This window comes from Sebastes umbrosus, chromosome 20 (genome assembly GCF_015220745.1).
Source record: "Sebastes umbrosus isolate fSebUmb1 chromosome 20, fSebUmb1.pri, whole genome shotgun sequence".
In the NCBI taxonomy this organism is placed as follows: Eukaryota; Metazoa; Chordata; class Actinopteri; order Perciformes; family Sebastidae; genus Sebastes; species Sebastes umbrosus.
The window spans coordinates 12,429,188-12,447,174 of record NC_051288.1 but is presented as its reverse complement, the minus strand read 5'-3'; the positions used below and the strand labels follow the sequence as shown (position 1 = coordinate 12,447,174).

Sequence of the window (17,987 nt, the reverse complement as noted above, 5' to 3'; positions counted from 1 at the left end):
GCACAAGTCATCGACGCGGACAGAAGGAAAACACGTGTGCTAGTAGCGTCTACTGAGAAACACCCCATGAATCAGTCGCATTTTTGAAATTGTTCGACATTTATAGCACTTCCTGTAGTCTGTCTAAGCATCTGTATTATTGTTTTGCTAACAAGTAGTTGTTATCACAGAGGTGTATTTGTCTAAGTAGTGTAGAAATTGCACGGGCTAAGTTGTGATGAGTCATTTCTGTTATGTGACTCATTCAAGGAGCGGGTTGCGTTTTGTATATTATTATATGCTGAGAAATTAGAGTACAGCTCAGATAGATCTGCAGTAAATACCTGTTTTCTAACGGTTGATGCCCCAGTGAGTCTTATGTGTATTGAGACAGAGGCTGTAAAAACTGGAATGTGTTTCCTGTAATGAAAGTGAAATGTGGAAATGTAGCGTTATCCACCAATATACGCTTTCAAATTAAGGTTTAATTATGTTTTTCTGCCCCCCCTACCACCCCTCCTTTCGCTCTTTAAATCAAAACTTTTAAGAGTAAAGTGACACAAGGATTATATTAAAACACCAAGCTTGGAACCAGCAGCCCTCCCGTAGTAAAGCGGTCTCAGGTGGCTCAACACTTTACTATCTATTTAGTGGACCATTGCCGTTTATGTCGATTCAAGTCAGATACCCAAACAAACCCCGACTATTAAGGGAATTCTTAGCCGAGGCAGCCCATATACAAGCCCGAAACAGGAGCCGTTTTGTAACTTTATCAAAGTCCACGAGAGCTGGCAGGGCCTTGGGAAAATGCGATAATAAAAGATAATGGGAGTGTTATTGTTATTGGTAATCATAGTAAATGGCCTCAAGGGTATGGGTGGAGAAAGGACTAGAAGGAGGGGGTGGTAAAGGGGAAATAAGAGGGTATATGCTGCCTGGTAAGATTGCTGAAATGTTTTTTTTTCCAGGAAACCATTATTATAAATTATTACAATCCATATATGTGACGTCTTTGGGTAAGAATTGTGTCCTTGTGAGATTTCTATTCTATTCTGAATTTACTTCTGGTTCTCTAAAAGCCATTTTATTTCATTTAAGCTCAGCCTGCTGCTGATACCGCGTGGGAATTGTTTCCCTTACGAGAACATTAAGTTCAATATCTAAACTAATACTCTCAGCCCAACATAGGTCGGTTTCCCGCTGCCTGCGTGTATTTGCTGCCTTGTTTCCTGCGCATGACGTGGACACGGGAGACATCCAGCAGAGTCAATACCGAGGCTATAAAGGGACACTGGTTGTGTTCCAGCACAGGGCCAGTAAATAAGTCTTTATTTCCATATCCTCTCATGGTGACAGAGAGGCAGTTCCAGCTCTTCGCCAAAACCCCTGAGTACAATGGAGAGGCAGCCATGTGTGTCGGCCAAGCAGTTTTTTATTTCCCATAGCAGTCCCCCCGCAGTTCGCCTGGAGAGGAAACTCTATACATAAGTACTTAAACATCAACGTGTACCGTAGCATTCGCCACTCAAACCGTATCCACTTCATAAATAAGAGTTGAAATGTGAAGTTTGGTACCACACCAGTTAAGTGTTTGATTGTGATGTGTGTGGTTGTGCAGTCAGTATGCGCCGGAGGGTTTAAAACCCTCTCCATCCCCCCCTGAAGGCCCCTCTGCTCTGCCTGGTGCCACCCTGTCTTCAGGGATAACTCGGAGCTGACAGCACTCTCAGGATGACGATGCCAGGAGAGAAAGCAGCCTCCCCTTCCCGTAGTCGATATATTAACACACACCCAAACACACACACACACACACACACACACACACACATAGAGTGGTAGAAACTCATGTCTGATTTTCTCCTTGATATTCATGCTCACACACATACATGAGCAAAACACACATTGTAATAGTTATCTGGGTGTGTAAAAGGGGGAATGGGGGTTACCAAGTGCTAATCCTTATGAATTGTGCACAAAGGGAATAAGAGGAGAACATAGAGAAATCACCAAAGTCTTAGTGGAAAAAGGAGGGCAATGCTCAAGGGGCCCGGGTGTAAAGTGCTTTTAGACAGCGTGCCACTCGCCTCATTTGGTTCTAATTTGATTTAATATTCCCCGCTCTTTCCTTTTTTCATCCACTCTTTAGATTTTTTCTCCTTTCTTCTGTGGCTGAGAGCTGACAGTTCAAACAAGAGGGACAAATGAGGAGGTTATAGATCCCTATAATTTTTCTTTTTTAGAAATTCCGCTGGGAACATGCTGTTAAAGATCACGACAGAAGGGAACTGATCCCCCGCTTGTGCTGGAACGTCGAACATTTTACTTCTGCTTTTTTGGCTGCATCAGAATAACATTATCCTTTGAATGTATTAAACACTAAAACGCTTTGACACACATACTGGTGTAAAAGGATATTTGAGTTAGATATAGTTCCAGATAATGTATAAACTAGATGCACTAGATTTCACTGTTCACTGAAAATACATTAGAAATATCATAGTTAGGAAACAGAATCTTTCGTCATTGTTCAGGTGTTACTCTTTTCATCACGGAAAACATACTGTATACCATTTTTTTCGTTCGTGGCTTTCAGTCTTATTTTCAGTCCAGAGACCATTGTTAATGCTTGTATTTTTAAGCGGACATGGACGAGATGTCCTCAAAGGGATAGGTGGGTGTTTTGAAGTTTACCTTGCTGTGAGACAGCTGTACAGTCTCCGACGGGGAACAGAGGCCGTTATCCATGCTCTTGCCAAAGAAACCAAACTCCATTGTTCGGATTCACACAACAATCACAAACAAACTAGCTGATTAAGGCAGCGGTAGACCAGCAACTCCCATGTTCTACGAGTTAAAATTACAGGTCTGGTGGCTTTGGCGAGAGCATAGCTGGATACAACAGCTTCAGTTCCCCATCAGAAAGTGCTGTCTGACTGCAAGGGAAAGCGATGAAATATTACATACATTTAAACTGATATGGATTTTTTTTAGGTGAGCCTTTCTTTTAGGTGGCTAAAATACATTTTGCTGCCGGCCCCGTCCACAGCAGTACATTGCTTTGCTTCTGTGACGATACTCCTGTCTGCTTCTCCATACTGGGGGGCGTGCCGGCCGTCATCTACTGTAGATAATACACAAACTATGATAAATACATCATACAACCCAACTCCAAAACAGTCAAACTATCCCTTTAAAGTGCTCGGGGAAAAAAATGGAAACTTGAACATCTGCTATCCCAACTGAGCAACCTCTGCTGACGAAGATCACGTAATATGATCGAAAGCTTCAGAACGGCTACGGTACCAAATGGACCTTGTTGTGAGATTGTTTTTCTGAACTATTTTTAGTGCCTCCACGTCGATGACATTAATAGAAACATAGAAGTTTTTATTGACAAACCCTCGAGGATACGAGGAAACATTTTTCCCTCAGAACAAAACTGTTTATTTGCGCTGTTTCAGCTGTCTTGTTGAGTTTGGACTTCAACTGCTTCTTGGCCTGTGATATTAATTTGTTGAGACTGAGTTGTTGGCGAGATGAGAGACTATGGATTCCAGTACACATGAGGGAGCTGAAATTCTGCTTACCTCTCTACTTTTGGATAGGTATCCTTTTTTTTACACACAGACACGTTACACACTCACACAAATTAAGTAGATTAAGTACACACACTCGTACATATAAACACCTACGTGCACTCACACACAAATGACTCTGGATGTTGTGGGCTGCACTCAGGGAGATTTATGAGGCTGGCTCCCTCTTGTCCTGTGTGTCTCCGACTTGATACTCTGGTTTCCACTCCAAACCTCAACTCAGCACACAGACACAGAGAGACAGGGGGTGGAGGGCAGTGAGAGGGAGGGAGGTAGACTGAAAGAGAGAAGTAGGGGTGAGGAGGGAGGGGATGTCAGGGAAGACTGAAATAGGTAAGCGAGAGTGAGAATGATTGAGACTGAAGTAGATGAAATGGCAGATTGAAAAGATGATGGAGAGAGACAGCTAGAGTGAGCGGCGGAGAGCTCTGAAAACTGGACTGTAGAGCTGGAAAGAGAGAGGAGAGGTTATGAAATAAAGAGCAAATGGAAGGGGGAAAAAAAGCCAGTTAATGTAGTGTGTCTGTTTGTTTCTGTTTGTGTGTGCGTGTGCAGAGACAGACAGCCAGTGGGTCAGAGGGTTAGCGTGGCTCCATGTGTTGCTTATAAGCTGATAAAAGACAACTTAAAGCTGGGGGAACTGCACCCCTCTGCCTACTTTCTGTGAATGTGCGTGTGTGTGTGTGTGTGTGTGTGTGTGTGAGGGTTGTATTCAGGGTCAGAGGCAGAAAGAAAATCGTCTGGGGACCGAGGAGGCTTGCGGTTTGAAACTAGTCTTGAGAAAATGGTTTACAGATTGAGATAGGAAGCTCAGGTAGTGCAGACCGTACACGCCCACGTCAACAATGGAACAGAAGCTCTGCGAGAGCCAGTAAAGAGTTTTACTTACTGATGTCAATCCAGAGGAAATTTTCTTTGCACTTCCTCTCTCTTATTTAAATATATATTTTTAAATCAACTTACAAGATTTCATTCACATTTATCTCACCTAATCAGATTCTACCACAGCCTCTGTTAACCAATCACATTGTTGCTGTCAGAATTTAAAGAACTGTTCCTTTCTTGGCCGCTGTCAGCTGTCATTTCAGTGTCTGATTGACATGAGCCGCCTCCACCTGTCCACCTCCAGTTTTATATCAGAGCCAGCTCCACAGTGTGTCCACATTTGGGTCCGTCGGGAATCTCGTTCCAGGTTCTCATCCATCCAGATCTTCATCTGTTTAGATGTTCACCACTGCAAGTATATAGGCTGTGTCCAAAATGATTCACTCATTCACTACTCCCTACTCACTATCCAGGGAGTTCTATGTAGAGGACTATAGAGTGAGCTCACCGGTAAAATGAAAAAACACTCTCGTACACTGCTCAGGTCATTTTCTCTGCGCCGTTAATAACGCCATCGCTGTCACACAATAAAAACGTGCCAGATCAATGTTGGCCGGTAGACCATTCATAATAAATACCCTGAGTGAATTTAAGCGGTGATATGTCTAGGGCTTTTATTGTGAAAGGTAAGAACGAAAGGAGTAAAGCGGTGACGCCCTGCCGTTTGCCGTTGTGGGAATAAGCTTAATTTCCTAAATTAATGAATTCAAAGAACTTTGTGGCTGTTTATGTTGTGATGCAGCGCTCTGCTCACATCAAATATACTATTTTCACGGCACAATTCTCTCTAAATTGCGCTGCTCTCTCTCTCTCTCCTCTCGTCCGTTTGCCATTTTCTCCTTCAGCGCAATGCATGATGGTATATAATGCCTGTTTAGTGACCGTCTTGTCCACTATTTTTCACAATGCATTGTAGGATACTTTGAGTCCACTACAGGGTATAATAATTCTCACTATACAGCCGGACAGCACCACAAAATGGAAAGTCAGCATATAGTCCACTATATAATGAGTGATTTCGGATACAGCCCTAGACGCATGGTGCGACTTCCTCCATAAGAAATAGCAATTGTATAACGGGGGTCTAATCGCCATTGACATGGCAATATCAAATGCATTTATTTCATTAATAACACTAAGTCTTCACCTTTCTTGCGCATGTGTTTGCATGTGAGCTTCCAGATACTAGCTCCTACATGTTTGCCATCCGGTAAAGTGTACACACACAAACACACACACACACAAACTCACACACACACTGATGTCAGATGAGTTTGTTATCATGCAGTGACACACCGTCACCCTTTCCACTCTTTAAGCATCCATCCATCTATCGTAATCAGGAGTGTACATATTTGTGTGTGAGCATGCATGTTATCCTTTTTACAAAGGATTTATCATAATCAGGAGACTAACCTAACCCCCCTCACCCACCCCCACCCAACCACCTCCCTCCATCCCCATCCCAGATAAACAGCCGTGGGACTTTAAACATGGCGCCCGGCCGGCGTGTGACTGAGAGAATGGGCCAACTGGTGGCTTCAGTGGCCAGGGGTCGCCCCCGCCCCTCTCCTCTCCTCTCCTCTCCCTGACTGGGTGGGTGGCATATGGCGGCCCAGGCAGGGACCCCTTTGGTGTGACACACACACACACACACACACACACACACACACACACTCAGATAGACACACAGAAGGCCTGGAGCCACCCAGGCTGGGCCCACGATCGCCGTGGGAGACATGGTGTCACCAAGCCTCTGACAGAGGAGGGGTTGTGTGTATGTTTGTGTGTGTGATCCCACCTTAGAAGCCCCCCCCCCCCTCCTGAGAACGTCGGCCGCTGCCCGCCACCACATCCCCATGGTGACTCCGCTGTTGTCTCTGCTCATCAAAATTAGAGAGATTTACCTCTGCGTGCACACACAACACATGCACACACACAGGGCCAACAGGTGGCAGGCCTTGCTCGGCACAGCAGGCCCGCTTCAAAGGTTAAACATACAGCGGACCGCCCACTCTTTCTCTGCCGTTCTCCCAAGGGAGACAGAGAGAGAGAGAGAGAAAGTGAGAAGAAGAGGACAAGATAAAAGGGGAGACAGAGAAAAAGGACTGTGTAAATAGGAGAGAGATAAAGGGCAGTGGGAGCATGCAGTATGGTGTAGTATACCTGGTGTCCACAGTTTGTTCCGACTCCCCAATTATGCACACAGCTCACACTTCAAAGTCACGTATGAATTGGAAGCATAAGTAAAAGCAGAATTGCCTGCAGGGTTTTCCAGCTCAGTTACTTTTTGACTAACTGTGACTAACAGCAGATGTGAACAAACCAACCTGGGCACCAGTGATCTTAGCACTGACTTGCTGCGTGCGTCACACACAGATGAGAGAGAGCTCAAAGCTAACGACAAATAAATAACACCTCAGAACAACAGCAGCTTATCAAAGAGAGGAAGTTGAGGCTACGGTGGAGAGTGGATTACAAAAAGTGGATGACTCAACAGTGGAAAAATATTGTCTAAATGGTGTAAAATCTGGTGTAAACAACAGAGTCCGTGGCTTTATCCTGTCTGGTATCAGTAGAGCTGTCTGCTGCCTGTGGTGCAACAGGCCGGGTGATGTTTTCTCAGCACTTATGAGGCTCCTTGTTATCAAAAGAACTCCCATTTAAACACCACAAGTCTATGTTAATAATCTCGCCGATCAGGTACATTGCTTCCAGGCCAGTCTACCGCTTTTCAAATGCACATCTGGTAGGATAATCCATCCGCATCTCGCTCTGTAGACCCCCTTGGGGACACGAGTGAAAGGGGATGTTTTTAGCAAATGTTAATACACTCGTGCGCACACCTGATACATCCCTCAATAAAATCTCCATGACCCTAAAGAGTCACTCTGATTGTCTCCTCGGCTGTAAAAAAAAAAAAAAAATCAAGTGAAATCTCTACACAGGGCTGCATGTTTTAATATGTGAGCATGCAGTGTGTACGTCTGCGTTTGTTGTGTTGCCATGCCAACTTGGTGTGCACTAGGGGCTGCAGGTCACAGTGTTGGCGTGGCCTCATGTTGCCTATAAGCTGATAAGAGCCAAACAGAGGGGACGGCTATATGAATGCTAGTAATACTGCCCCCCCCCCATCTCTCTCTCTCTCTCTCTCTCTCTCTCTCTCTCTCTCTCTCTCCCTCTCTCCCTCTCTCCCTCTCTCTCTCTCTCTCTCTCTCCCTCTGTGCGTCCAGCAGCCTGCCTGCTTCCAGCCTGTCTGGTGCCAAGACTCAGATTTCAGAATTTCCTTCTACAAGCCACATTTAGAGCAGCCAGCGTACTGTGTGTGTGTGTGTGTGTGTGTGTGCATGTGTGTGTGTGTGTGTGTGTGTGTGTGTGTGTGTGTGTGTGTGTGTGCGTGCGCAACTTTCTCCTCTCACTGGCTGCCTCCTCTGACCCCCACCACCCTGTTTTCAGCAAGCACTGTCCTTCTGGTGCCGCTCTCTGCCTTTTCTTCGTCTCTTTCTCTCTCTCTCTCTCTCTCTCTCTCTTTCTCTCTCTCTCTATCCATCTACTTTACCTCCAGCTCTTTGTTTATTCTGCGGGACTTGACCTACGCAGACAAGCGATGCAATACACGTCAACTAATATGAATGGTCATTTGTGCCTGTGTGTAATAAACACGATTAGACACACACTAACATGCAGCGGAGATTTATGTGTTCCCGTGTGGCAGTAAACTAGCCACTGGTGAGAAGTTTGCAAGTAGGGGGGGGGGTCCTGTCAGCACACAGCTGACCTACAGTAAGAGACCTTGTGACACACTGCGAGGATGGAGGATGGGGTTGGGGAAGGAGGTGGAGCAGAGGCGAGGGGCAGAAGGAGGTGTTAAGGAAGAAAAGAAAACTTAGAATTAAACTAATTTTGGGCGCGAAAGTGCATTGTTGTAAAACTTTCTTCCATACCTTGAAGCTCTTTGGGACAATTATAACCATATATGTGCCCATATGGTTGCATTGTGTGCTTTTTAACATAATCATATTGTCGTTCCACACTATCAAAATATCTTTCTTTGTGCTGCCGTAGCTAATTTGGGCAGCAGTCCATGTAATGTCTTTCTCTGGCACCTACATACTCGTGCACATATGCACACACATAAACACATGCCTGTAGGTACCCCACTATGCAGCAAAACGTGTAGCTTGAGACTCGCTGTGCCTGTGTGTGTGTGTGTGTGTGTGTTGTAAAGACATTTTCCATTGTTTATAGTTTAGATTAGAGTTATCTATATTTATAGAAGCAAGAAGCTCTGGCCAAGAACATATTTTCTGCTCACATTCAAGTTCCCATAGAAATGTGGCACTTTATATTGAACAACAGGTCTATTTTTATTCTTTTAAGTAAAAAGAAAAGATTGTTTTTCATTTAAATGTCTGGAAGAGCCCAGTAATGAAATTGTCAAATCCTATTTTAGTCGCTTTTTTTGAGTCGATATAAACGTAACTTTGTGAACAGACTTTGTGATATCAGCAAATATTGTATCGTTGTGCAAAGAATATGAAATATAAATAATATGATATTGTGTCGTGATGAAACTTGTGATTTACGTCATCCCATTATTGTCGACAACATGTTGGATGGATTCATTCTTTCTTACCGTTCTGACCGAGTCATTTAGATGTTGCAACATAAACTGGGAGTCGTCAGACTAAGCAACATTTTCCACAATTGCAGATTTGCTTTGAAGTGTTTCTAAGATTTCTGTCATGAGCTGTTATGTGCATACTTGTGGCTGCCTTTTAGCTCGCACAAAAATCTCAGAAATTCTGCGATGCTGGAATTAACTTTTTTTTTCTTTTTTCTTTTTTACATTTTCGTAAATCACAGGTTTTTCCCATCTTGACTTTTAGTCAGTAATTGTCTGCACTCTGTCTGCGCATTTTATATGTAGTCTTTGTTTACATGTGACTCACTGTCTGGAGGACTAAACTGTTTGTGTCAACAGGCCCGATACAACTAATAAAGCGAATGCGGTGTGTGTTTGTGTGTGTGTGTGTGTGTGTGTGTGTGTGTGTGTGTTTGTGTGTGTGTTTGCAGTTCGGGGGTGTTGATTGTTTGTCGGGGCCAATGCCGTCTCACTGAAGCAGACTGGCTGTATTTGATGTGGTATTGATCGAGGGCCAAACATGAAGCCTGGCTTTTGGTTTGAGACTTTGGTTTCCCAGAACAACTGCTTCCTGTTTCCAAACCTGGTAAAAGTGTAGGAAATTGTGTGGTATAGTCTGCGTGTGTGTGTGATGTCTTTGAGCTTTTGAATCTCTTGTCATTTCTTCAGATTATTGTAACAGTAGTAGAACCTTTTTTTGATACTACTTATGGTCAGCATTGTTTTCAACCAATTCAATGTATTTTCATTGTATAATGACCTGTCTATAGAGTAGTGCAAGGATGATGTATTTTATAGGCCAACCTGTAAGTTAGCAGAGCACTGGTTCCCTCAACAAAAAGCCAGTGGGATTTTTCCATTGGGTTTTGGATTCTTGCAGAAACTAAGCTCTGTGACAAACACACGTTTATGATACTTGCACGTTGTGTTCAGCAAGATAATCTTCACAAATTAACACCACTTTTATGATTTTTGAAGCGTAAATGCAACTGCCGGAAGTAAAAAGCTAACGTTAGGCTATAAACGAACTACACCGCAGTCACATGACTTCATGTTACCACCACTAAGCTTAAAGGAGGACTTAAGTTTGTTGTGATGCCGTTTTGTAGTCTCATTTAGCCACTTGTTAGCAACCACCCTTTTTAAGACACGTAAAAGTTTAAAAATTCACGGGCGGGATATTTACTGGTGTATTTTACGTCGTAGAACAAAACGTTAAAATCTCTTAAACTTGTGTTAACCGCAGACCTTATTTCAGACATTTAATCAAAACCCATTAAAAAAAAACATTGATTTTGAGACGAGGGGACCGGAAATGCAAAAATGCTAACTCATTTCTGGGTTTTAGGACTCATTCTTGCAGCACTCTATAAAGTAGTATTTATTGTGAGTGGCGGAGTCCGCCATTCCTGCATTGGATTCAAATTGCCTACCTAAGCACGAGGTATTCACAGGAAATCAGCTTGACCGTTTACTGCTCCTTAAAGCTACAGGCCGGTGGTTTTAGCTCAACTGTTTTCATTATTTTACAGCTAAACAGTACACTACAAGGTGTTTCTGAAAACCATTGAGGCGAGCAATATGCATTACAGTATCAGAATATTGATTCGTTTGAGCAAATATGACAAAAAGTTATTTTTGTTAAAGTTACCGACTGTAGCTTTAAAGCTGCATCAGAGCTGTATTGCTGCGAATGCAAATCGAGCATTTCCCACTGCTGCTAGTTCACATCACACCTACGAAACATGAGGTGGCTTTGGTTGTAAAACAGTCACAGGAAACGTAATGGGTTTGTCACTGAGGTTAGCGCTAACCATGGTTGTTCATCAAATATGCGACTACAAGACATGGTCTTTGTCAGCATTCACTGACAGCAGATTGCAGCTGCAAATGTGGCCACCGGGGCCGCTGATTGGATAAGGTGTCAAAAGCATACAGTCATCCAAATGCTGGCTGAAAAGCTGTGTTGAAATCCTCGCATTCATTTTTTTCATTCTCTTTCTGATACACTGTTGCACAGTTTGTATTGCCTTCTCTCTCTCTTTTTGTGTTATGATTGTCTTTCATCATGTCATTGGGTTATGACATCCCAATCTCACGTGTAGGATGCAGCATCTCTTTGAAAGTAAAGACACACACACGACACGTTACACACTCCCTAATGTCGTCAGAGAGTGATGGGGCACCGTCCTGCCGACAGAAAAAGGTTGTCTGTTCCATCTCAGGCAAATAACAATAAGCCCGGGGCTGGATTCCGATGGGCTTTCTCTTTGAAATGGGATACCGGCACACGCATTACAAATATATCTCTTGTTTTATCTTCCGGGCCAGGCCCATGGAAAAATTATTCCAAATACCTGCCGCGCTTTATCTGGAACCCTGGAATAGGTTAGGCCCGGCCGGGAACACGAGGATGTCTAAAATAAGGCCTCTATTACGGGATGGAGTGGAGATGGATGGGACGGAGCGGGAAGGGACGGGGATCGTGGGTATTTTAGGTGTATCGGCCCTGTGAAAAAGGGCTTGTTGCGGGGGCTTGGAGCTGCTTTAAAGTCTACTATGTGGGCCGCCGTCAGCTGTTGTACAAACTGCATGTGTTGGGGGAGGGCTTGTGTGTGTGTGTGTGTGTATGCTCGTGTGGGCTCACACGTCCATAGCGGAGCGGGAGTATAAATAACATTTTTCCTACAGATGTTCTCACCTTGACAAATCTGTTCTTGGCCCGTGTGATACTTCTTGGCATATGGCATGATGGACCAACGTAACTCAACCTTTATTTACTTTCCTCCACCTCTCCCCGCCCCTGTTCAAACCATTGCTTTTTAAGAACAACATTTACATTTGCGGTATTTCAACTGATGATGTTTTCCAGAGTGACTGATAATAAGCAAGCAATTCTCAAGGACTCAAACAGGACATGTGTAGCTTGAGAGACAAACACGTCGGCTGCTGCAGGGATTCAAATCATGATCTTTTGGTTTCTAAAAAGCATTTCGATGATTTCAAACGCTGTAACTGCTCCCATTCAAATCAGATGTTAATTATCTTTATCTTTATTCTTTTGGAACATTAATGTCTCAAAAATATTATGTAACCTACTTACTCATTACCTAATTACTGTCTTTCAGTTCACATTGAAACCTTTTTACTTTTCAAGAAATGCTATCAAAATTAATTGAGTATGGATGTTTCAAGTGGGTTTGTGACGCTTGAATAACTATTTGAGAAAGATTCTTTGATTATAGTCATACTGTAATAAAAAGATGATTCAGAGTAGAATCAAAGCAAGATGAGAGAGAATGGGAGAGAAATGAGAGGAGATAAGGGGAAAGAACAGAGCAGAGAAACAGAGAGGGGGCGAGATGATAAGAATAAGTTCATAAGATGTTAGGAGACGAGGGAGGAGCAGAAGGAGAGAAAGCTGTTGAAAGTGCGTCCTTGAGGAATTCATTTATCTCTTCGCCTCTCTTTGGTGGGACCCGTCAAGGAGTCTGTCACCATCGCCTGTAGAGTCCCGCTGACATTTCCTTCAGCGGTCGAGTGTGTGTGAACGCCACGTACCAGACTCACCCCTAGAAACACACTGTCATCTGCATAGTTCCCATGGCAGGATGGAGAGGGGCGGCATAGTCGTCATACCAGCGATGCCAAGACACCAGCGGCAAGAGATGCTGATCTTTTGAAACAGAAAGATATGACGCTACGGAGCAGCAAATCGGCTACCAGGGTGGCTTCGCCAGCGCAGGATGACTCATATGGCATCCGTGACTGAGCACTGAAAATGCCAGCATGGTGCCCATCTGGCAGATCAGTGTAATTTATCACCATGCCATAGATCAGTGGTTCTCAGCCAGGTGTTTGGACCACGACTCCCAGGGGGCTGAAGATCGTTTTTTTGGGGGTTTGTGGTAATAATGGGATTAAAAAGTAACATTTTTGAACTACATAGATGTTTTTGTTTCTGATAATCCTACAATCACCTTTCTACATATGCACCTTGTGACAGTGGATATTTATTTGTTTTAAATTGTCACAATCCAAAGATCTTGACAGGCACTGCCCTACATACTGTTACATCAACAGGTATTAAATGTGTTTCAATAATTGATATGCGGAGCTGATATATCGTACAATGTGAGTCATGTAAGACCGTGATGCCTTGGCGCTTAAAACACTTTAATTGCCACATTGAGCCCTGTGAATTTCTGGTGCTGTTTAACAGAGGCATAATCTAAACTTATTTCCTGAAGAGTAGAAACTGCTTTCCGTAGATCATATTGTGTTTTTCAGCTTCTTTTGTGAATTAATTAAAATTGAAATCCAGACCAACATTGATTTGAAGTCAGTTAACCAAGCAGCTGGCCTTCCTTCCTTTCAGATTCCTCCCCTTTATGCCTCCACCATTATACAGCAGACATACTTTTTGACATATAGTAACACAAATTTAATTAGTAAAATTTAATTAAAGTAGGCAAGTTTGTTATGGAGATTAACTGGCAAGCTATAAAGAAGAGAGCTGTCTTTTTCTGAACTTGTGCACCTTAGCATTTGTCTGTGAGTACAGTGATCTTCTCTAGGAGTGTAAATTCTTTAAATTCGAGAAGTGATGAAGCCTCATGCGCTCAGTGTACTGTATAAAATGTCATAGTCCACTCTTTTCTCTCACCTACTCTATCTCTTACCCACCCGTCTCTCCTCCAGGGCCGACTCTGCCAAGATGACGCAGCCCATGAGGGGGGACCAGGCCCACCAGCCGGCCCCGACCCGCAAGACGGCCAGCCTTTCCTCGCCAAGCGCGGCTCGCCGCCTTTACCGCAACTTGTCTGGAAAGTTCCGCGTGGGCACCAACCCCCCTGCCCTGGAGGACAACGTGGTGTCAGGACGGGGAGGAGACAAGGAGAGGCTGCGCAAAACCACCATAGTAAGTCAGAGAAGGAAAAAATAATAAGCCCAGGAATAATGTAGTCTAAAAATAGTCAGGGGGAAAACATATAGACTTGAGTAGTAACGAGAACGTCAGGTGTGTATGTGTATGCACCCATCTCACTATTATAGAGCAAGACAGAAAATACTGTATATTGTGAGAAGCATTCCCTGATGTAAGCTGAGGTATCACAACGTGTTTAACTTCACTTTCTCTGTATCCCAGTTCCAGAGTAATGAAGCGTTGTTCGAGGCAGTGGAGCACCAGGAGCTGGACTTAGTGCAGCTGCTTCTGTCCCAGTACAGTCTGGAGGAGCTGGACCACAACACCCCAAACAGCGAGGGCCTCCTTCCCCTCGATATCGCCATCATGACCAACAACGTGCCCATGGCCAAACTGCTACTGCGAGCTGGTGCCAAGGAGAGCCCCCACTGTGAGTAGAGGAACACAACGTACCTGTAGTCCCCACATACCCAGTCACATGGGGATCATTTGAATGTTAAAGGACCAATATGTAATATATTTACTGTAATAAATCATGAAATGACCATGATATGTCATCAGAGATTAAGGAAACTAATTTCCATCCCGGTCCAGAACGTCTGTTTTTGTTTTGGATTTTTTGTGATCCCGTCTGCTGCCCATTTCGACACACCGTTGCTACATATGAAACAAAGTGGCAAACAACCTTCTGCAGCCATGGAAGCAAGCAAACCAACTTTTAGTAGCTTCTTTTCTGTAAGAAATATCCAAGATCTCTTCTGGGGTCAGCACAATGTCTTTATACTAATAAGAGCAATGTTTCACTCATGTATTCAGTATTTAATCATATTTTTCCATGTAAAATCTGACATCTCTTTACTTTAGTTTGGCTGGCCTACAGGTGAATCATACCGTAGCAAATGCTACCTTGGCTCCGAGCAGGAAGCGAGTTGATTTGCCCGATCCTTTCGCCAATCAAATCTCCTGTGATAATGTGGAAAAGCCAAACGTAGTTGTCAAGTTCTGACACCAGTGAGGCCCCAAACCGCATCTGTCAGTCACTGACAGGTCTGTTATCATTTTTTCCCTATGTACATTTAAATCTTAAGCACGGCTCAGAACTGATCCCAGACACAGTTTGTTTTCCACTCAATGGGAATTAACTGTCGTTGCGGACGCCAAAGCCGCTGCCACGGCAATGTCGGCCGCCGCTGAAGCGACCGCAGGTGTTGCCCAAAGCAACACATAACTCATAGACGTCTTTATCGTGCATACCAGTGATGCATTCATCCTCACACTGCTGACAAACTCACACATCTCTTTGTATTTTGCGCTGGCAGTGAAAACATATTAAAGGGGTGGTAATCATGATGCAATATTAGTCATCTTCATAAGCACTTTTCACTGTCTGTGATCTGCTGAGCCTCCCGCTCCCTTCCTCTGTTAATGATTAGAACTCGCCAGTGAGGCTCCTAGGCTGTTTGTGTTTGTACTTGTGCACACACACACACACGAACACACACAAACACACACACACACTTCTCCAGAGCTGAGCCAGACGTCTTATAAAGGTATCATTAAATTGAAAACACTTGAATGGAAAGTGATGTTTACTGAAGTTTGCTCTTTGATTGTGCTCTCTCTCTCTCCAGAACTCAAATAACTCACGAGAGAGTGTGAGTTGTGTGTGTGTGTGTGTGTGTGTGTGTAGGACTGAAACACAAAGAAAGAGAGAGAGAACAACAGCACATAAGGAAAGCAAAGGCTCCTATTTTTATAAGCGCGTACTAATCAAACTCCATCTGAGGAGAATTGACATCAAAGACGTTGCAGACTTTTCCTCAAGCTCTGAAAGGAATTGACTCCGATGCATATTGATATTGACACGCTTGACTTCAGTGTGTGTGTGTGTGTGTGGTTACCAGAGAGACAAAGGCAGACGAAGACAATCAAACAAGTTCTCCAAAGCAACTTCATATTCACATTATAAATCCCTCGGTGGCTTTCAATAGGACAAAGGTACTTTAATGTGCTGTGGAGGATCCCAACCTTGATGTGAAATAAGGACAAATCAAGACACACATACACACTGGTGACAGCATCTGGGCCAGTTTCTGGTCCTGGAAGGGCTGGAAATGTAAATCAAAATGGACCTTTAACAGTTATTTCCATCCGTAGAAGAGTCCAAGTCCAAGGATCCTCAGTAATAATCCTATCTTAAGCCCTAACTCTAACCCCCCCGCCCCCTTGCGTTACCTGTTTTAAAAAGTGACAAGCGGCCTCTAAGTCTTCACACAAGTGAACAACAAACCTGACACCCAGAAGAGACGCTGGGATTCAAAGAGGAGCTTGCAGCCACTGAGGAGACGCCGAGAGAGCCGCAGTATTAAACACCCAGATGGACATTTTGACACGGAGCTTTAAACTTACTGTCAACAGTGGAATCTAACGCTCAACAGTGGAATCTACAATGAACAAACACAGACCACACAGACTAAACACAGACACACACCAGTCCCAAACACTCCCAGGATGACCAGCCACCAAAGAAGAAGTGCAGTACAGTACGCTACTGTCCTTTGTGACCTCAACAGCTTTACATTACCTGTTCTATACTTTAATTTAGAGTGATCTGTTGGCAATGTCACTCTTTGATCTTTGTGTCACTAACCGCATGCCCATGATTTTTATATTTTCACCGGGTGTCGCATCACATCTACTTATATTGATGTGTTTTTTGTTTATCATTGCTCACATTCTAGTGACCCCGTCTCAGAAAAACATTCCTCTGATGGAGGCTGTGTGAAGTTTGCGGTATATGATATAAATAGACGACTTATGCACATTTTTCCACCAGTTTTGCAGAAAAATACTTTTACAATGGCAGTTTAAAACGATGCCTATGCACGTTCCCACCATTTTGTGTTCCCTTATAACCGCAGAAGAAGAAGCACTCCTCCCTTCTCTTGCCCCTCTCACTTTCATTTGCCACATTTTCTGTGTCATTTTCTAGGTGATGTCATGCCTAAAAGAGAGGGACTGCTTTAGTTAAATGAAGTTTATTGAGGAATCTGCCGCAGCGTTTTGGCAAACAAAGGCATTAAAAAGAGTCCCCGCAAAAGCAATTTCTTTTGTAGGCCACTTTTGCAGGCCACTGCAATATCAGTGCGGCCATGTGCACTCGATCAAAGCGAAACCAGCACGATATTTACTCCTCTAATTGAGCCAGTAAATCATTTTGTGATGAACACGTGTTTTGTTCCTGAAAACATTCGCAGTAGTATGGTTCTACTGCAAAAACAAAGTGATGTTTTTGAGAATTTTCTTTTAATTTCACTATCATCGGTTCACAGTATTTTGCTTTGAATATTGGTTGGAAAAACAGCCCACTCACATTTATAGTCCAGCATTGCTCAGCTTTGAGTGGTCTTTTTTATGTGTGAATATAAAAGCATTTTTCTGAATGCCAAAATCGTTTTGAAATATTGGAGTCACTTTGACTTTTCTCTCTCTCTCTCGCCGTCTCTCTTGTGTGTTTCTTAGTTGTGAGTCTGGAGGGCCGAGCGGTGCATTTGGCCACCCTGGTGCAGGAGGCTGAGCAGCGGGTGTCGGAGCTTCAGGCCCAGGTTGGAAGCGAGGGTCCCGGTGAGCGGGAAGGATCCGACCGGGAGAGGCAGCTGAAGGCCTGGGAGTGGAGGCTCCGGCTCTTCCGACGCATGCAGACGGGCTTCGAGCACGCTAGTAAGGCTTCGGGATGACTTTGATGGTTGTTACAGAGATTTTTTTTTTACATGCTGAACAGTTGAGGGGAAGTTTGCCGCTCAGATCATACGAGCAGTCGTCTTTGGTTTTCATTTTTGCGCCCTTTTTCTCCGCTGGCATTCTGTCTGGGCCGAGTTAATGGCTTCCACACTGGCAAGCCCTAGCACACGACTCTGTGTGTGTGTGTGTGTGTGTGTGTGTGACTGTGTGTGTG

At 43.9% G+C, this 17,987-nt stretch overlaps 1 protein-coding gene across 3 annotated transcripts in view; it reads left to right on the top strand.

Moving 5' to 3' along the window:
* Window positions 1–17,987, top strand: part of LOC119479337 (ankyrin repeat and fibronectin type-III domain-containing protein 1) — a 148,725-nt gene that overhangs the window by 110,709 nt on the left and 20,029 nt on the right. For all 3 annotated transcript variants that reach the window (XM_037754803.1, XM_037754802.1, XM_037754804.1), the window contains 3 exons: window positions 13,807–14,026; window positions 14,255–14,462; window positions 17,555–17,752. In XM_037754803.1, the coding sequence (XP_037610731.1) occupies window positions 13,807–14,026; window positions 14,255–14,462; window positions 17,555–17,752 (626 nt within the window). The remainder of the gene's footprint in view (window positions 1–13,806; window positions 14,027–14,254; window positions 14,463–17,554; window positions 17,753–17,987) is intronic.